General features: G+C 58.0%; 1 protein-coding gene across 1 annotated transcript; it reads left to right on the top strand.

Annotated features, from left to right (window-relative positions):
* The first annotated feature begins 27 nt into the window (after positions 1-27).
* Positions 28-17,801, top strand: TMEM120A (transmembrane protein 120A). Its single transcript, XM_044456160.1, has 12 exons — positions 28-139; positions 6,020-6,138; positions 6,511-6,636; positions 7,816-7,875; positions 8,579-8,674; positions 9,826-9,915; positions 11,346-11,411; positions 12,342-12,403; positions 13,828-13,920; positions 14,305-14,369; positions 15,893-15,961; positions 16,717-17,801. Exons 1-12 carry the CDS (start codon positions 65-67, stop codon positions 16,819-16,821), a joined length of 1,026 nt encoding a protein of 341 aa, XP_044312095.1. The 5' UTR covers positions 28-64; the 3' UTR covers positions 16,822-17,801.
* Positions 17,802-18,786: the final 985 nt, after the last annotated feature.

Below are 18,786 nucleotides of genomic sequence, written 5' to 3'. Positions count from 1 at the left end.
CCGCGCCCGCCCGCTCGGAGGGCCGCCGGCCTGGCTCGGGTCCCCCGTCGCCTCAGACGCCGCCATGAACTTCCGCGCCTCGGTCGGCGAGTGCCTGCGGGACTGGGAGGAGCTGCAGGACAGCTTCCAGCGCGTGCAGGTGAAGCCCCCGCCCCGGAGGGGCGCCGAGGGCGTCGCGCGCCAGGATTGGGTCCGAGTGGCTGCGCCGGCGAGCAGCGTCTCTGGGCATGTGCAGAGTGTTGCCTGCCGGTGGCGGGGGCGGCATCTTCGGCTACTGCTGCCGCGGGAGGCGTCTGTGGCATATCTAGAGCATGTGTGAAGAGCGTGGCTCTGGGCCTAGGCAGAGCGCGTTTCGCTTCAAGGCTCTTAGTCCTACCCATGAGGACTAGTAGATATCGGTAGGCTTTTCCTCCATGAATTTGCCCAGTCTCCTTGGAGAGCCGTCCAGATGGGTAGCCAGCTATCCTGACGGCTACCAGTCGGAATGGCTTTAAAAGAGAATCAGGCAGAGTAATGGGAAAAACGGCTATCGAGGGCTGCTAGTCCTCATGGCTACGGGAGAGAAAGTGCCAGTGCCTGCGGGTTCGTGAACGGGGAAGTGCTGCTGCATTCTTGTGTGAACAGGGTGCCGGGCAAGGTGGACCTTTGGTCTGATCCCTCCTGGCGTTCAAGTGCCTTGAGTATGTACAGCGGGCTTTCGCCTGCTGGCGCTGTTACCTGTTTTTTCAAGGATGGGGATATCCTGCCACCCCCCCAGGGAGCGCAGGGTGATCTCTTCCCTTTGCCCTGTCTCCCCACACCCTTGTTTCACTTTCACAACTGCCCTGTGAGGAAGGATGCCCTGAGTGTGAGCACGTGTAATTGGCCAAAGGGCACTCTGAGCTGGCCGGCTGCACGGAGACTTGAACCTTGCTCTCCCAAGCCCATCTTTCCCCAGGCCTTGGACTACAAGCCTTGGGTATTCGCCAGTCCAAGAGGGCCCCTGGTTTGGGGAGGCTTCCCTAGCCTGAAATGGCTTAGCCTTAACCACTGCAGTAATGTGCGTCTGTGAAGAGAGTGTCATTTCTTCCTTATTGATACTGTGTATGTGAAGTGACGGGGCTCTCTGAGCCTGCACAGAGTGCTTTTCCTTTGTGTCATCAGTGTGCACATGGAGCAGAAACACCCTGGGCCTTGTGCAGAGGGTGTCCGTTGCCCACCATTTCTCTGCTTGAAGAGGACATGTTTCTTCTGTCGCTGTTTGCATCCGAATACCAGTGTGCCTGAGCATACGCAGAGTGCTTCCCCCAGCAACATAGGAGACGTCAGTTGTGAGCATGCTTCACATACTCATTTGAGTGATATCTCAGACAGCTCCATGCTGCCAAGATGGGCTGCCCCTTCTGCTGGATTGCTTGGTAACAACATCAGGAGAAGGTCTTTGCCTTGATCGAAAGGATGGGCAAGGGCATCAGAGGTCATCTAGTCCACCTCCCTGCCCCAGGCAGGAATTCTACATTTAAAGCACCCCGGTGAAGTAGCCATCCAGTCTCTGACTGAACAGCTTCCATGGCAGATTTACACGGTAGCCTGTTGAACATCTTGTAGGGCTTCTTCTATCCCCTTTTAGCACTTCAAACTGCATGCGAGTTTCCCAAAAGTATCTGCTTGGCCGCTGGGAAGGAAGCCTCTGGTTGGAGCCAGCTGCCTCTTTTCAGCTGCCTGCTTTCCTTTCTTCCTTCCCTGCATGTTGAGAGGGGGACCGTGCAGATCAGAACGACGTTTGCACAGATGTTCGGCACTGGCTCTGCAGAGTATAGTTGTGGTGGCATGATTCTATGGGGCTGAGAGATCGTCCTTGGCAAGGAGACCCAGAGGGAAAGCGGTGTGCGGGGATGGCCGTCCTGATGGGAACACCCCCTGGAGCAGCCTGCTGGGAGACTTGGGGAGAGACAGAAGGATGGACTTCTTTGCACAGGGCATAGGAAAGCAATGAAACTCTGGAATGGGCGTCACGGCCACCAAGGAGGGGAGACCCCTTTGTGGGGGAGAAGGTTGTCACTGGCTACCAGTCGTGGTGGCTGTGGATGGCCTCCAGTATCCAGAGAGTGTGCCACTTCCGGGGGAACACAGAGGGACTGGTGCCCAGTGTCTCCACTGCGGGCCGCTAACAGGAAGCTGGTGGGCCAGATGTGCCCTGCTCTACTCCGCAGGGCTGTTCTGTTCTTTCCAAGGAAGGAACTGGGAAAGCTGGGTGGCCTGGGGGGCTTGCAAGTGGCATGCAATGGCCTGAAGACCTTGAGACCCCGATTTCTGAAAGAGTACCATCCCCTTTACCTGCCTGCCCAGTCACCGGGGTCACTGGATGGGGTACACCAGGTGGTTTCCTCATAGACCGGTGGCCTTGTCTGCCTGGAGAATTGCCTTCAGTGAGGTGGCTCTGCTTTCCTGGAAGGAGGTGCTCTGGAGGTCAGGCAGAAGCCAGCATTGTGTTGCTTCGATGCCTCTGAAACCCTCTTGTTTCAGGAAGCCTTTCCACTCTAACCAGCCGTGGGTTTTATTGATTCTGTTTTAACCCTTTGCTTTATTTCTTTTATCTCTTTATCGTTCACCCCCCTGGCATCTCTATCTGGCGCAATATGTAGATTTTAATTCATTCATTCATCCAGTACTGGGGACTGGAGAGCAATAAGACATGTGGAGCAAGGCTTCTAAGAAACGGTGGAAGGCTGGCCTGATTGGTGTAGTGGGTAAGCGTGTCGGGCTGGGACTTAAGAGATTTGGGTTCAAGTCCTCACCCATGGAGCTCACTGGGTGACTTTGGTCCAGTCACAGACTCAGCCCAACCTACCTCACAGGGCTGTTGTTGCAAGGATAAGACAGAGAGGAGAATTATGTAAGCTGCCTTGAGCTTCTTGAAAGGAGAAAAGACAGGATATATATTTAACAATTAAGCAAAAGAGCTGCAAAAGGGGTGAATGCTATTTTAGGTCACTTTGATAGAAGTATCACTTGCAGATCCCATGAAGTCCTAGTTCCCCTTCTCTCAGCGACGGTCAGGCCTCATCTGGAGTCCTGCGTCCAGTTCTGGGCTCCACAGCTGAAGAAAGATGCAGGCAAAATGGAAGGGGATCAGAGGAGGGCAGCAAGGATGACCCAGGAACGGGAGACAAAACCCCGTGAGGAGAGAGTGAAAGAACCGAGCTTGTTAGGCTCGGCAATGGAATCAGTGACCCAGGGAAGCTGTGGGCTCTCCCACACTGGAGGCCTTCAAGGGGCAGTAGGACATCTGGCTATCTAGTGGTCCTGCGCGGAGAAGGGGGTTGGGCTCAATGACCTTCTGAGCCCTTCCAACTCTCCTACTTCATGAATCCATGATTCTAAATAAACATGTGCTCAAAAGCCTCAGAACCTGCTTTGTACAAAGTGTGGTTCTGCGTGCATGAAGAGTTTCCCTGAGCATGGACAGAATGTCCCGCTTGCTCCTGAGCTCCATTCGTTGGACTTTGCAGGCCAGCTGAGTGAAACGCTGAGAACTAGAAGAGTGTTTTGAGGGTGGGGAGGGGAAGTTTGGGGTCCTTCCCAACACAGCAAGTATTTGAGTTTACACCTTTATCCGATTTTCGGCAAACAGTCCCGTGTGGGTTTTGGTCAGTGAACAGGTTCAGTCTGGGCTGATACACCTGTTGGGCCGCCATGACTGGCTGCAAAGCAAGGCGGGCGCACTTGGTGTGTTTCAGAGGAATCCTGCGCAGGAGAGAAGGGGCGATGCGCATGGAAGTAGCAAAGCGTGCCTGATTGCGCAGAGGAAGCGAAGAGGGCTTTGCAGGCGGGTTTAGTCTCTTCAGGCTATCACATTTTCACAGTTTTGGAGGAGAGCGTGCGAAGCACGTGTGTTGCTGTTGCGTTTATATCCTGTGCCTGTGACCGCCTCCTTGCAGTTGTGTCCTCACAACAACCCTGTGGGGTAGGTTAGGCCAAAGAGCCAGTGATGGCCCAAAGTGAGGTTTGTGGCCAAGTGAGGACTACCCAGACCTTCCAGGTCCCAGTCCAACAATGTCACTTTTACGCCACGGTGGCTCTGCAGTTCTAGACTGCCAGTTTATGCAATATTCCCTTTTCTCCTCTCCATTTGATCTGCACAACCAGCCCGTGAGGCCGTGAGGTTGAGAGCGGGTGGCCAAGCCACGCAGGGAGCCTCCTGGCTGTGCCTGGAACCTCGGGGGCCTGCGCCAGTCCGTGTTGCCGGGACAGGAAGGCAGGGTGGCCTGATGGGATGGAGTCCTTCCAGGCATTTGGCAGCAGGGTGACGAAACCTTAATCGAGCCTTTGCTTTTTCTCATGATTGTTCAATGTCATTTTGCGTGTCCCTGTGTTATATGCCGATATGTCCGTCTGTATATGGTTTTTCCAACGCATTTGTTAAGGTTTTGATCTTTGTAAATCAGCCAGAGAGCAATAGCTTATTGGGTGGCTCAAGAGGAGAATTAAAGCATCAGATGGAAAGGTTTTGGTAAGCTGACATCTCTGCTCCCCTGGCATGCGAAGGACAGTGAAAGCGAGTGAGAGGGCACCGTGGAGCTGGCCATGCGGGGCCGCTCCTGCTTGGCTTCGAAAGAGTGACAGCTGTGCTCGCTTGGCCACACACCAAACACTGCCCGTCCTTCCGTCTGGACAAATGAGAGCGGTTGCTTGTTCTGCCGCATTTTGCAAATAACCTTTCTGCTAATACGCGTGGCACAAGGGGCACCTCCACGCCAGTGCTGGGCACTCCCGCACCATCTCTTTAGAAAGCTGTGTCTCTGTCAGGGAAACCCCGGCTCTCGGTGTTGTCTTCACACACACAAACACATGCTCAGAATGCCTGACCTGATGCCCTTCACATGGTTTGAGCTTAAGTCCCCCCCCCACCCCCATCCCAGCCCCTGCGGCTGCAGTTGGGCGCAGTGGAGCCATTTTCTGCAGTGCAGCTTTGCCAGGCATCTGAGGCAGGAGTGAGGAAACTCTCAACCTGAGGGTTGAGCTGAATTTCAGAAAAGCCCCAGTGGGCCCATGGATCTCCTCTCTTGGTGTCTGCCAAGCACCTGCCCTCACTGATTCATTTCTCTTTAACTTGTAAGATGTTTTAAATTTCTGCCTTGAACTTTTCTGCCCTTCACACTCTTTGTTTGGGTCCAGAAGAGCATTGTTTGTGCTTTGGAGCTCAGACACCACCTCTGCCCTGCGCTTGGTTTTTGGGACAAGCTCCTTTCCTTACTGAATTGTGCTCTGAGGGATGGAAGGCTTTGCAATCAGCCTTCCCACCACGGCAGCCAGTCAGCGGATGGTCAGGCCCCCCACCTCCATGGAGCCATTTTGTGAGAGCGCCTGCAACACGGTCAAAATGCCAGATGTGACCAGCAGCCCAAAGAGATGGGGGGCCCCACATCGTGGGCTAAGCAGTGATAGACTGCCTGTGGTAGAAGTGTAGCCCAGAACATTTGGGGCAGGCTTGGAGAAAGCGGTATTCAGCTGTTGTGTTGCGGGAGAGGGAAGGAGGGAGAAGAGGAAGGTGTCGCCTTTCTTGGACTCATTGCCAGCCCTGGAATCTAGCAAGGCTGGCTGAGAAATGATGTGAGTTGTAGGACCTTTTGTGCTGAAATATGCAGAGGCTGCTAGGACCTTGTTCCGTCAAAACATGCATGGGATCGTAGGATTCTTCCCTGCCTGAACATGCATGAGTTTGGGTCCTGACCACTAATCTGCATGGCCTTAAAAGGGGATGGGGCGGATGCATCAGGGAGGGAGCTATCCTTGGCTACTAGCCTGGCTAGCTGTGGGCTCCCTCCTTCTCCCGAGGTGTCGTGCCTGCACACACCAATGGCTGAGGAGCTGAGCAGGCAGGGGCCTCGCACTCTTCCTGCTGGCCGGATCCTGCAGGCAGCTCTGTGGCCGCCACGCGAACGGAGTGCTGGACTGGCTGGACGGTGGCTCTGGCCCAGCAGAGTCTTTGTCTGTTCTGACTTGCCTTTTCTGCTTTTGCTCTCTCCTTTTTGGCTAGGAGACCCACAGGCTGTACCGACAGAAGCTTGAAGAGCTCACAAAGCTCCAGGGCGGCATTGCCAGCTCCATCACGCGGCAGAAGAGGAAGCTGAAGGAGCTCTCCCTGGTCCTCAAAAAGTAGGCTGGGAGCCACCCGCGTGGCTGCAGCTGCCGGGTGGGCCCCGTGCGCCTTGGTGGCACGCAGCGGGCTGGCGTTGTCTCATTGCGTAGCTCAGTGCGCCAGGGGCGCCTGCATTTCAGAGCCCTTGGCCCAGCCAGGCCACTTGCCCTCCAGATGTGCTGCACGGCGCGTTGTGGTGGGGGGGGCTGGGAGCTCTTGCCCAGCACATCTGGAGGGCAGCAAGTTGGGGGATGCCCTCGCAGGACCACACGGCTCCTCCCGTGTGCGTCTGCTTCAGCCCCCCCTTCTCACACCACGTGCCTTTCTCAGGGCTGTGTTCCTTCTCCCCCCCCCCCCCCGCCTCGCTCCCAACCTCTCCCCGAATCCAGATGCAAGTCCGCAGTCGGCAGCGCAGAGGAGAAAGAAGGCGGCACCATCCAGGAGCTGCAGAGCCTGATCAAGGAGCGGCAGAACGTCTTCTTCGACATGGAGGCCTATTTGCCCAAGAAGAACGGGTAGGGGGGTGCCAGCGGTCCCCGTGACTGGGGGGAGGCATGGCGGGGGGCTCCTTCTTCTCCCGACAATGGCCGGCCCCATCCTTCCTGTGAAGTCTGCAGGTGGGGCCTTTTCTCTCTCTTATCCTCACAACATCCCTACGAGGTAGCTTAGGCCAAGAGTGAGGGCCCTGCTGAAAGACACCCAGTGAGCCTCAGGGCCCATGTGGGCCTAGAACCCAGTTCTCCCGAGTCCCAGTCCAGCACTGTAACCACTGGGCAACAGTGGCGCTCACTGTTTACCCCAGGCTTCTGGTCTCCCGAAGTCGACTGCTTTTCAGCACGAGTGGGTTCAAGGGCCTCAGAACGAGCTGTTCTCTGCACGAAGGACAGTACTTGGTCCAGCAAGACCCTTGTTCCGCTTTGCATCCGGCCTGCTTCTCCTGGGCATCTGCTGTTCTTATTGATAGGCCCAAGCACAGTCGCCTCAACTGGCATGCTGTTCTCCGAGCTGTGGCCAAAGGGAACGTGAACTGTCCCTGGATGCTGGCAGCACACCTGGTTACGGAAAGGAAGGCCGCTGCTTCGGGGGCTGTTTCGCGAGGAGAAATGGCAAGGGCGGGAGGCACGGCAGTGGCGTGTAGAGGAAGTGGAGCGAAAGTCCTCCCTCCCTCCCTCCCTCCCTCCCTCATGATACTAGACCTCCACTGGGCCACCCCATAGAAATAACGGTGACCACTTGGGGACGGTCAAGGAAGGAGCCCCGTCACAGGCCTCATAAACGGTGGGATTCGCACCACAAGGCAGAGTGCTGGCCGCCAACTTGGATGGCCGCGAAAGGACACTGAACCCCTTCATCGAGTGGAAGGCTATCCAGGGTGACTAGTCCAGAGGGCTGCATGTGGCCTCCAGGCCCAGAAGGCAGTGGGCCCGTGTGCGCTGGTCACTGGGGAACATGGGCGGGAGGTTGCTGCCGCACTCGTGATTTGCCGGTGGGGTTCCCATTGGCCGAGGTGAGGAGGTGGCACCGGAGGAGATCCTTGGTCTCACCCAGAGGGCTCTTTCCCGTGTTGCGTCCCATGCGGTGCCGCAAACCGCCTTGCCAGCTGCCGGTTTAGATACCCTTGGAATATGGCAGCCGTCCTCTCAGGGCGGTGCTGCCTGTGTGCATTCATTCCTCTGCTGTCCTTTGCCACCCAGGCTGTACCTGAGTCTCGTGCTGGGGAACGTGAACGTCACGCTGCTCAGCAAGCAAGCCAAGTACGTACTTGTTGTGCTTTTCAGAAGCAGAAACATTTGGGCTTTTTAAAAGTCTCTAAAAATGCCGCCATGTGGACTAGAAACTATTTGTATTCTGCTAGCTGGTTGGTGTGTTTAATAATGTAAAGGCTGCTATTTCCTGGAATTTTTTTTCAAGCTGAATCCAGATTTTTAAAAAGCAATATTTAGAGGTGGGAAACGCCATTTCTATTCTGTGTGAGGGGGGGAAATGAGGAATGCTTCTTACAAGAAGAGGAGATACCATGCACTTGTCGCTGGGGCTGGGCAGTTTTAACCCCGCAGATGTTCTTGGATTGCAGCTGCCCTTGCCATTGGCTATGGGGCCGATAGGCATTGTAGTTCAGCAACATCTGGAGGGCCACAAGTTGCCTGTTTCTCTTTCAAAATGGTTGTGTCTTCTCTGCCAGAAGCAGGCAGGTTCCTAAATGCTGGCATAGCTCCATGGAGGAAGGGCCACCGTTCTGCTGATGGAGCCCTGCCATCCCAAAAGCCCTTCTCCCACTCGGGTCTCTGACACACACCTCCCCCTGCCCCCACCCCCAGTGTGGCATCTGTAGAAATGCCTCTGCTTTTACTCTCTGGACAGGGTCCTGTGAAAGGCCCCTGGTTGGCCTGGTGGGTGGGGGACCCCCAAGCCCCCAAGGGTGGGTGCCCGGCTGAGCATCACTGCCTCCTTTCTCAGGTTTGCATACAAAGATGAATACGAGAAGTTCAAGCTGTACCTCACCATCATCCTGCTCATGATCTCCTTCACCTGCCGGTTCCTCCTGAACTCCAGGTGAGTCTGCAGCCCTGAGCAGCAGAGGAAGTGCCCCGACACCCATTCCCAGGCTTGCCTGCTGCCTCGGCCGGGCTGCTTCAGGGGCTGGTGCCGTGAGCTGTGCTCCACGGGGGCCGTGCGGGGAGGCTTCTGCCAAAAGCAAGGCAGCGAGAGGAATGGGCAAGGCAGCGGCGCAGAAGCCATCAAGGCAGGCCCCTGAGCCCGTCCGGGGGATGTGCCTTCCAGGGTCGGGGAGGGTCCGTGGGATATCGCGCCCGGACGAGGTCCCCCCCGCAAGCACTGATGCGTGTGGATGCCCTCCCAAATCGGGCTAGAGAAAACGGAGACAGAGGCCTTCCCTGCAAGGGGGCAGTTTGGCCTGCAGGAGACCAGGCCTACCTCAGGCCTGCCACTACCACTGCCGAGGCGAGCAGGGGGGCGGGGAGCGCTGCTTTTTCACTGTGTTTGCCTCCCGTTCTGCACCAGTTGGACGACTGCCCAGGGATTGTGACCAGTTGAATTAGTGCCTGCCTCTGATGCAGATGTGAAGTCCTTGGAGGACTGAACATTGGGGCTTGCCCCTCCAGATGCCTTGGACTAACACTCCCATGACCAGCCAGGTCAGCTGGGGCATGCTGGGAGTTGTAGTCCAAGACAGCTGGAGGGAGTAAGCTTGGGGAAGGCACCTAAAAATGTCTACACTGGGAGTGGCAAACCTAGGGCTCTCCACATGTTAAACTCCCAACTCCCATCTGCCTGAACCTCAGATTACCAGAATTGCCACTTCAGTGAGTGGTAGTTGTTACTGCCACTGTCGGACAAATGCTTGCCTTTTCTGGGCAAACCTTTGTGTTTTTAAATGTTTTAAGTGAGCTGTTTTGTGTGTTCCCGGCATACACGCACACCCGGAGTGCGGATTTCTTTGGAGGGCAGGTGGGGTGCAGCTACGTAAAGGCACCATCCTGTGTGTGTGGGGACGGAAGGAAGCCTGCAGCTTCAGACTGTGTTCTGTCCAAAGGCACCCAGGATGGCATTCCTCTCCTCGTGTTTTCACCTGTGTGCGAAGCAGCTTCAGGACGCCTTTTACGTGCTGTGATGCAGGTAGCAAACTGATCAGACGGGATTGGCAATAAAGGGGGTGGTGATGCCTCTCCTTCTGCCCGTGCCAGGGTGACTGATGCCGTCTTCAATTTCCTCCTGGTCTGGTATTACTGCACTCTGACCATCCGGGAGAGCATCTTGATCAACAACGGATCCAAGCAAGTACCACCTCCGCGGTGTTTGGCATTTTACCAACCTCTTAGCCAGCAGTAGATTTTGCAGCGTACCTCTGAGGCGGCACAGCCTGGCTGCGCTTTTCAGGCCCTTCCCCAGCCTGAGACCTTTTGACAGGGTCTGTGGGAGCTGAGGCTGAGGCCTTCTGGGTGCAAATGCACGACATCCTATGAAACTCCGTGCCGATGCAGCTCTCCCGTGTGGGTCGATCTCCCAGTGTTTGGACCTTCTTTCCAGCCCCAGCAAGAGGCGGCAGAGCACAAACCTGTCCCCTCCCATAAATATTAACACAAATGCACGGAGCCACCTTCGTACCTGCTGGTGGCGTGTCCCGCCCAGGCGCCCAAAGGTCTTGGGCAGAGGTCGTTTCAGGCACTCCCCTCCCAGGATCCTTTGAACTGGAGTGCCCGCAGACTGGGCCTCGAACCTTCTGCCAGCACGGAGGAGGCACCGGGCGGCTTCTGTGTGGAACAGGCACGGGCTTCCTCCCCTGCCGCTCCCCAGGAGCAGCTTAGCAGCTTAGTCAGACCAGCATTCGGAAAACGAAAGCCAACGTTCTGCTGTAGCGCGCCAAGGATATGTGAGGAATCCAATGGGAAGGTGAAGATCTGAGGGGTTTTCACGATTGGTCCCTCGGATCCCAGTTAGTCAAGGCTATGCTTTCTCTGACCAGCTGTGGGGCGAGGTGAGCCCGCTCACAGAATTGTGCCGCTTAGGACAGGCTGCAGTTTGTGTGATTTTCGGACCACTAACGAAATTTGTACAAAAAGCACCCAAAGGCCACGTGGCTGAGCATGAATGGTGCAGAATCAGTCAGCCTTGCTCAAATTGCAGTTGGGGGCAACCACACTGGATCCACATGGCCCAATGCTATTTTAGAAAGTACATTCAGACCATGATCTGTCTGCAAAAGACACACCCCTGATCTTGTCTGATTCTGCTTAGGAGAGGACAGGAGAATTGCCCAGTGCCGCAAGCTGGGCTTTTCTGGCCGAGCGCCACCTTGCGGGGCCAGCCTCCCCCAGCCAGGCGCCCTCCACAAGCACGTAAGGGCAATTCCCTCGTTTCCCAGCCATTGGTGCTGCAGGGCCCCCATGCAGATGGCGCGGTGTTGTTCTTTAGAACTGCTTTTGCTGCAGCCCGGCCTGCAACCGGGGAAGCGGCTGCCCCAGCTGGCTGGAATTCTGGGAGTTGCGATCCGTGCCTGTGGAGGGTGCCTGGGTGGGGAGGCCCTGGGTGGGAATGGCTTGATGGGCCACCCTTGGGTCCGGGTGGCCTTTTGCTCCCTTCTCCTCCAGCAGAACTTCTCGAGCATTGCGCATGCTCTCTGACAAACTACAGTGGAATTACAGTCTTAACAACAGTGGCTCTTCTTTCTTCCCCTTTGCTGCCTCCACTTCTGTTTGCTCTCCAGGATTAAAGGCTGGTGGGTTTTCCATCACTACATTTCCACCTTCCTCTCGGGTGTCATGCTAACTTGGTGAGTCCTTGGCCGGAGAATCCCCCACCTGGCTGGCTCCTTGGATGGCTGCCGCAGACAATATAACACCCTTGGAAATGGCTGCCGGTGGCTGCAGGGGTGACGGAGGTGTCCGGTTCCCGCGTTGTTCTTGACTCTGCTGGCCCTGAGTCTTTCAGTGGCACAAGCAGGACATTTGGGGTGGGGGGGGCTGCAAACGATCGCTTTGTGCTGCATTTCAGAATCAAAACTAAAACTAAAAAAGAGTGCAAACAAAATGAGATGTTACGGTTTTCCTGCATGAAACTGGAGCAAATTTATTACAATGAACGCAAGGCATGTTATCTCCTCTGCTCTGTTTTGTGTATGGCGAGTGGGATTAAAGATGACTATGCCCAGAGCTGAGCCCAGGCAGGAGGTTGGTGGCCGTTTGCACATTGCGCCCGTGAATTGTTCACAGTGGCGAGCCGGGCCGTGCAACCTGCCCTGCTCGGGCACGTCCAGTGCATGGGGCCACCTTGAGGAGTGCTCCAAAGTGCCCACGGGGGCAGGATGTGGCACACGGCCCCTGCTTCGGTCGCCAGGCGCGCTCCAGGTGCAGTTGGAGGTCTGGGTTTTCACCTTCAAAGCTCTGTGTGGCCGATTAAGTTGAGCACTGTCTTACCAGTTTTAATGATCTTGTTTACTGTGCTGTTAGAGTGTAATTGTTTTAAATCGTATGCCACTTCAATGACTTTTAAGCAAATACGGTGGCAGTCTCTGGGGGGAGCATACCTAATGTGCAAAAGCGCATCTTGGACATGCATGCACAGTTCATTCTGTGTGTCTCTTGAATGACAGGCCATCCGTTTTTGCTCGATCCCTTTCTGAGAGCTGTCCAAACGCCATCTTTGAATTCCATGGGTGCCGTGCCAATTCCTTTCTTCCCTTCTCTTTTCTTCGTCCCTGCAGGCCAGATGGACTCATGTACCAGATGTTCCGAAACCAGTTCCTCACCTTCTCCATGTATCAGAGTAAGTTGGACTGCACTGAACGGAGGAGCCAACTGTGCGTCCAGCGAGGCTGAGCACCCTTTACGAACTGGGTGCCCTCTAGAGGCCAGGATTCTTGTTCTGGCTGGGGTTGATGGGAGTTGGAGTCCATGGCATCTGGAGGGCATCAGGTTGGGGAAGGCAGCTGTGGAGAATTGGGACGATGGAGTTTATCCAAGTGTGTTTTCATGCATGGGCGACGTGTAGTTTTTGTTGTCAGCTTTAGTTATTCAAGCTGAACCCTCCAGTCAGGGCAGGCTTCAAACTCCAAACAGTTTGGATTTCCTCATGAGATGGGATTTTATTCATTTATATCCCACTGTTTCCCCCCCTCCTGCTCCTCTCCATGTTATCTTCACAACAACCCTGTGAGGTAGGATGGACGGAGAGTCAGGTACTGGCTTAAAAGTCACCCAGCAAGCTCCATGGCTGAGTGGGGACTAGAACCCAGATCGCCTGAGTCCCAGTCCAGTGCTCTCAAAACTACACCACAGGACTGGAGTGAAAAGGGAGCAAGATGGGAGCTGGCAAGGCGGCCGTGCACGTGAGCCCTGGCTCTGCCGCTTGCATGTGCTGGGGTTGCGTGCACACATTCCAGTTTGTGCGCCTCCACCCCCGCTCCTCTGAGGATTAGAACGCCTTCTTTTGAAAACAAGCTAGCGAAGATACCACCTTAACACTTGGCCCTTATGAATGCTGTGGCCTTTTTATATTGCTATTGTATTGATTTTTTAAAGTGTTTAGTCTTTGACAGGTTTTAATGTGTTGTTGGGGGGGGTGTATTAAGCTGCCTAGGAAGGCCTTTTGGCAGTTATAGGTAGCCTATAAATATGTGAAGAGATCAAATCAGTCAATCCTAAAGGAAATCCACCCTGACTGCTCTTTAGGAGGTCAGGCACTAAAGCTGAAGCTCAAATACTTTGGCCACCTAATGAAAAGGAAGGACTCCCTGGAGAAGAGCCTAATGCTGGGAGCAATTGATGGCAAAAGAAGAAGAGGATGGCAGAGGATGGGGTGGCTGGATGGGGTCACTGGGGCAGTCGGTGTGAGCTTGGGTGGACTCCAGGGGATGGTGGAGGAGAGGAAGGCCTGGAGGAGTGTTGTCCATGTTGTCCATGTCCAGAGAGTTGGGCGTGACTTGTGACTGAACAACAACAACATAAATACGTGAATAAACAAGATCTCCAGAGGTCCAGGGTGCTGCAAAAGATCCCTGGTGCTGCTGGTCCCGTGTGAGCCGATTCTTCATCTGGGGAGCCAGGCTGTGGCAGCGTTGTGCCCACCGTGAGGGCTCACGGCATTCGGGGTCCTCCCAGCCAGTCTAGGGCAGTTCTGGGGGGGCAGCAGGCAGCACCCTAGCTCCTCGGGGCCTTCCTAAGTTGTTTCCTCTCTCGCCGGCCTTGCAGGCTTCGTCCAGTTCCTCCAGTACTACTACCAGAGTGGCTGCCTCTACCGGCTGCGAGCCCTGGGCGAACGGCACACCATGGACCTCACCGTGGGTAAGCGGCGCTGCGGCCTGCGCGCTCTCCCTCCGAGCGAGCCCTCCGAGGTGCTGGCGGAGGACGGAAGCCGAGCTTGTGGGGGAGAAGGGGAGGCCAAGCTGACGCCCCGAGGGCTATGGGAGAGCTCCTTGGAGGCAGCCTCTGGAGAGCAGCAGCAAAGCAGCCCTCCCACTTTCCCAGCGGGCTTCCAGGCAGCCACTGCGCTGCCCCCCAGCGGAAGCAGCACACTGGGCCAGGTGGCCAGAGGCGCCTCCAGTGTTGGAAGCACGGTGCTGGGTGGACGGCGGCTTTGCGCGTGGCTTAGCCCTTGCCTCGGGGTCCGCGGTTCGGGGGATGCCACTGCATAGCCGTGACCCGCGGCCACGTGTGTCTTCCCTGCAGAGGGCTTCCAGTCGTGGATGTGGCGAGGCCTCACCTTCCTCCTCCCGTTCCTCTTCTTTGGCCAGGTGCGTGTGTGGCGGCCCCCTCGGGGAGGGCCCCAGGGTTGTGGGGCACGGCGCTGAGGCCGGCAGCGCCCTGGAGCCCAAGGCGCCTCCATCTCCAGGCAGGAGTCTTGGGGGTCGCTGCCTGGCCCAGCCTGCCTGCGTGTCCCCGTCCGGCGAATGCCTCGCGCGGGTGGCAGCGCTGTGTTTGCCTCTGGCCGGTAGCCCTGCGGCAATTCTCTGCGTTCAGAGGCTGCTCCGGGGCCGTTCCTCGGGGCACAGACCTGCCCGCTTTCAGCGAGCCGTCTGGCAGCCTCCCACAGCCTTCCACTCCCCCGTCGTGGTGGGCTTCAGCACCCGCCGCTGTGGCCCGTGGACAGGAGTGCTGGGAGGTGCCGTCACACACCCTCAGAGGGGCCGGTGGGGGCCTCCGGTACCCGGCCGGGGTTTGAGCCGAGCACCTTCCCTGCCGCCTGAGCCGCTTTGCCAGGGCATGGCTTGGCACTGCGGCCCATGAGCTGCAGCGGGCACCGCACATCCCTGCAGTTGCTTCGCCCGCCTGGTGTCTCCCGGGCACTGCGGCCCCCCTGCTGCGCTCCGCTCCAGAAGGCCGGCATGCCAGCGCATGCCTGCGCTGCTGCTGTGGTGGGCGGAGGGACACTGCAGGGCGGGCAGCGCCTCCCGCTTCCGAATGCGCTGCGGGCAGCCCTCTGTGGCGTGTGCCCCCGGGTCGCACGGGGCTCTCGGGAGCTGGGCGTGCCTCACTCAGGCGAGCGCCACCTGCCAGTGCGAGGGAGCGTGCCTCTCGCTTCCCCGGCTGCTCTGAAACCGAACACCGGGGAAGAGCTTGGCCACCGCTCTGAGCTGTGCCCGCGTGTGGTGCTGGTGGGGCAGGGGGGCTGCGAGTGCGGGAATTGGGGTTTGTCCCCGATGGGCTGTGTTCTTCCAGAAAGGACAGGTGCCTGAATCGGGGGCGCTCCTGGGAGCCTCGTGGTCCCTGGAGCCCCAAGGGCCCCCTCTGGGGCTGGGTGTCTCAGCAACACGCTTTCCCGTGTTGCCGCACGCCCGCGGCTGCACGGCGCCCGACGTGGGGCTGCCCTTCCGCTCTGACCCAGAAGCCGCGGCTGGTGCAGAACGTGCGCCTCCCCTGCCGTGTTAATTAGGGGGTGTTCGTCGCAGTCCTTCCTCTCGGCTCCTGCCGGGAAGGCCGACCTGCAGGGGCAAGTCGCAGGCAGAGAAAATCGAGGGGGACCAAGCAGGAGATGGAGGGAGCCCCAGCCTGCGGAGGGGAGGGGACCTTTGGGGGCGCATTCGCACTGAGGGCGGCCGTATGGCGGGGAGGACTTGCGGGTGCCTCTCGGCAGCGACAAGCAAGGGCCTCGTTTCGCTGGAACTGCTGTTCAGCAACGATGTATCTCGGTGCATTTGAACCTCCTTGTAGATGCTCAGAGGTGGGCTTTGAGCAGGCAAATCGGTTGTAAGTCCAGGAACCAACCACAAGTCACGCCACGCCTCTCTCTTTTTCTCTCCCTCGCACCTGCCTGCAGTTCTGGCAGCTTTACAACGCCGTCACCCTCTTCCAGCTGGCCAGGCATCCGGAGTGCAAAGAGTGGCAGGTGAGGAGCTGGCGGGGGAGGAGGCAGGAAGCCGCTCTGCGTCCTGGCAGCCCTTCCGAGGGCTGTGGGCCCGTTTTAAGGGGCTGCCGTGCCTGGCTAACTCGGAGCGGGTCTGGAGAGGCCCTTGGGGCGGCCATCCTGCTTCCAGCCATGGCCCTTTCCCCACTGTGGGAGCTGCAGAGCAGAAGAGGCGGGGTTGCTTCCCGGCACACCACGCAAAGAGAGTTGCGTGCCGAGGAAGAACTCAGTGCCGCCTCAGCGCATCCCCGGGGGGGCCGCAGCCCCCTTTCACGGGCATCGTCTGGGCGTTTTCTCGCCTCTCTGCCATTCCATCTCCATTCCCTAAGGCCAATTGCTGGCAGCGGCTCTGAGCTTTCAGCTCAAAAAGATGGGGCAGGCCAGAAACAGCCACTTTGCTCTAGACCCCACCCCACGGCAGGGCAGCCCCCCAAGAGTGTCTCTGACTCTGTATCTGAGTGTTGGCTGAAAGGGTTCGATGGGTATTTGGGGGCCACTCTGGAACCTGGGGAAATCACCAGCTTTTTCGTTAGGTTGGGCTTTTGTTCGTGTCGACCCGGAATGGGGTGGACTGGAAACATGGAAACGCTTGGAAACAGGGCAGAGCGCTGTGCCCTGTTCATCCCTGCCCTGGATGGGGGCCCACGCCCCACGCCTGCCTTCACTGAGCCCGGTTTGTTCCCCTCGCTTGTCTCCCCGGTGGAGCTGCGCTTGACCTGGCCTGTTTCCTCCGGCAGGTGCTGATGTGCGGGTTTCCCTTCTTCATCCTCTTTGCCGGGAATTTCTTCACCACTTTGCGGGTTGTTCACCAGAAATTCCAAGCCAAGGCCAAGAGGCAGTAAGCGCGATCCAAAGTGCCTGGCCCGCCGCACGCGCCCCCCTCCCCCCCGCCGCCTCTAGCCCTCCAGTCGCCTTCGTCCTTCACTCGGCTGAGCAGTGTGGCTGCCCCAACCGGACAATCGACCTGGCGCCATGCGTCCCTCTTTTCGGCCCTCTTCTTCTGCCTCTTCTCGCGAACGGTGGAGAAAGGAGGCAGCACGTGAGCTGCGCTTCTGCCTTCAGCCCGAGGGCTTCCCCTCTCTTCCCCCGAGAAGGGCGTCCAGATGGAGGCATGGGTCTGAGCCGCCAGAGCACGCTGGAGAAGCGAAAGACACGTGGGACAGAGTGTTTGGCCACCGTTCTGCACCCCCTTTCCTGCCTGCTGCCAAAAGAGGGGCCCGCTGCCTTCCCGAGCCCCCGTCTACTTAAACTGGGGGGGGTGGAAGGGAGCAGGCGCGGCTTCGGCATCTCCGGCGCGCCATTCTGGCGTCCTGGTGTTTCTTCTTGCATCTGAGCCAGGCTGTGAGGAACCAGCCAACCCTCTCGTATCGGCCTTTTCCTCCCCTTCTCTGCATGGTTATGTCCGCCGTCATCTTCCTTCTGTGGGGGCAGATGGAGCATTTGGCCCCCAGCCTTGTTCATCCACCGCCCAGCGTCCCCCTTCATATCCTCTCCCTGCCCCGGATGTGATCACTGAGGGCTAGCCAGCTGCATGGAGCGGCGTGGCCCGGCTGGTGCCTTCCCTGGACTGGGCGGGGCGCACGGCTCCAAGGCCTGGGCATTTTTGGCGTTCGTTCGTGCGGCAACTCCGTGCAGGGCTCCGGAAGGGCTGAAGGCCAGGGTGGGAGCGCGCAGCGCTCTGGCCTCTGCTCGGCGCGACTCTTCTCTGGCGTGGCTCGGTGTGCGTACGTGAGCGTGACGCCGTGCTCTCCCGCCTGTGTCATCCTCTCCCACAAATGTACCCGTCATGAACAAGCTGGGAAATAAAAGGGAAATGGCTGCCGATGGGTCTCCGGCCTCGCAAATGATGCAGAGGAGCAGGCCCGTCCTCGCGTCCAGGCCAAGGGAGCCGGGCGGGTGGGCCGTGGGGTCTCCGCCGAATGTCGGGGTGGACGCTTCGTGCACATGCACGGGCCACGCCAGCCTCTCCAGGCTTCTGAGGGCCAAAGGCCAAAATGGCTCTAGCAGAGCAGCTGGAAGGCAGGAAAGCAGCTGGCCGGCGCCTCGGCCCTGCACCTTTGCCCACCTGGCCCGTCCGCGCCATGGCGCCACCGCTCGCGGAATTTGCCTCTTGGGTGGAGGGGGTGTAGAGCCCGATCTGAGGGGATCGCTAGATAGAACCCCGTTTTGCATGTCAGCATTGAAGAAAGCCCTGCCGCTTGCCACGTTAGAAGCCAGTCTGCAGGGCGCTTCCCTGGCCCCGGAGGGAATGCAGCCCGGGGGGGGGGGGGCTGCCTCTGTGGGCTGGCCCACTCCCCCTTTGGAGCCATCCCAGTGGGCGCCTCTTCTGGGAGCAAACTTGGCACATTTAGCCACGGGCTGTGTGGGGGGCTTCCCTGCATCGGGGCCGAGCTCCCCGCCTGGTGGGAGGACTGCTTTATATAGGCGAGAGAAGCAAATGGCTTCCTCTCCGGGTGTCGTTCTGCACCCGTCCCCGTCCCCTTCCCCCCCCTTTTTCGCAGCTCAGCCACCTCGGCTCCCGGCCCTTTATCTTTTTTACACTGGGGATGTTTTAAAAAGCACCACGAAGCAGCCCTGGTCCAAATGCAGAGCAAGGACACCCTTTCCACCGCCCCGGGGTGTCTTCGTGGAGCCAGTCGCAGCCAACTCGAAGTGGTGGGGCGGGACTGGAGGACATCACTTTACCCACATGGCCATTGACCCCCCCCCCGCCTTACGCCTTGTTATGGCGCAGTCCTTCCAGAGCGAGTTGATGCCTCAGCAACAGATACATGTAGGAGGAGGAAACTGATGCTGTGAATTTCCCA

Source organism: Varanus komodoensis, unplaced genomic scaffold (genome assembly GCF_004798865.1).
Source record: "Varanus komodoensis strain SLA01 unplaced genomic scaffold, ASM479886v1 scaffold81, whole genome shotgun sequence".
NCBI classification, from domain to species: Eukaryota; Metazoa; Chordata; class Lepidosauria; order Squamata; family Varanidae; genus Varanus; species Varanus komodoensis.
This window is presented reverse-complemented; position numbering and strand designations above follow the sequence as displayed.

Coding starts and splice junctions, on each gene's coding strand:
- TMEM120A (XM_044456160.1), top strand. CDS start 65: ATGAACTTCCGCGCCTCGGTCGGCGAGTGCCTGCGGGACTGGGAGGAG. Junction 140..6,019: donor ACAGCTTCCAGCGCGTGCAG/GTGAAGCCCCCG, acceptor CTTTTTGGCTAG/GAGACCCACAGGCTGTACCG. Junction 15,962..16,716: donor CGGAGTGCAAAGAGTGGCAG/GTGAGGAGCTGG, acceptor TTCCTCCGGCAG/GTGCTGATGTGCGGGTTTCC.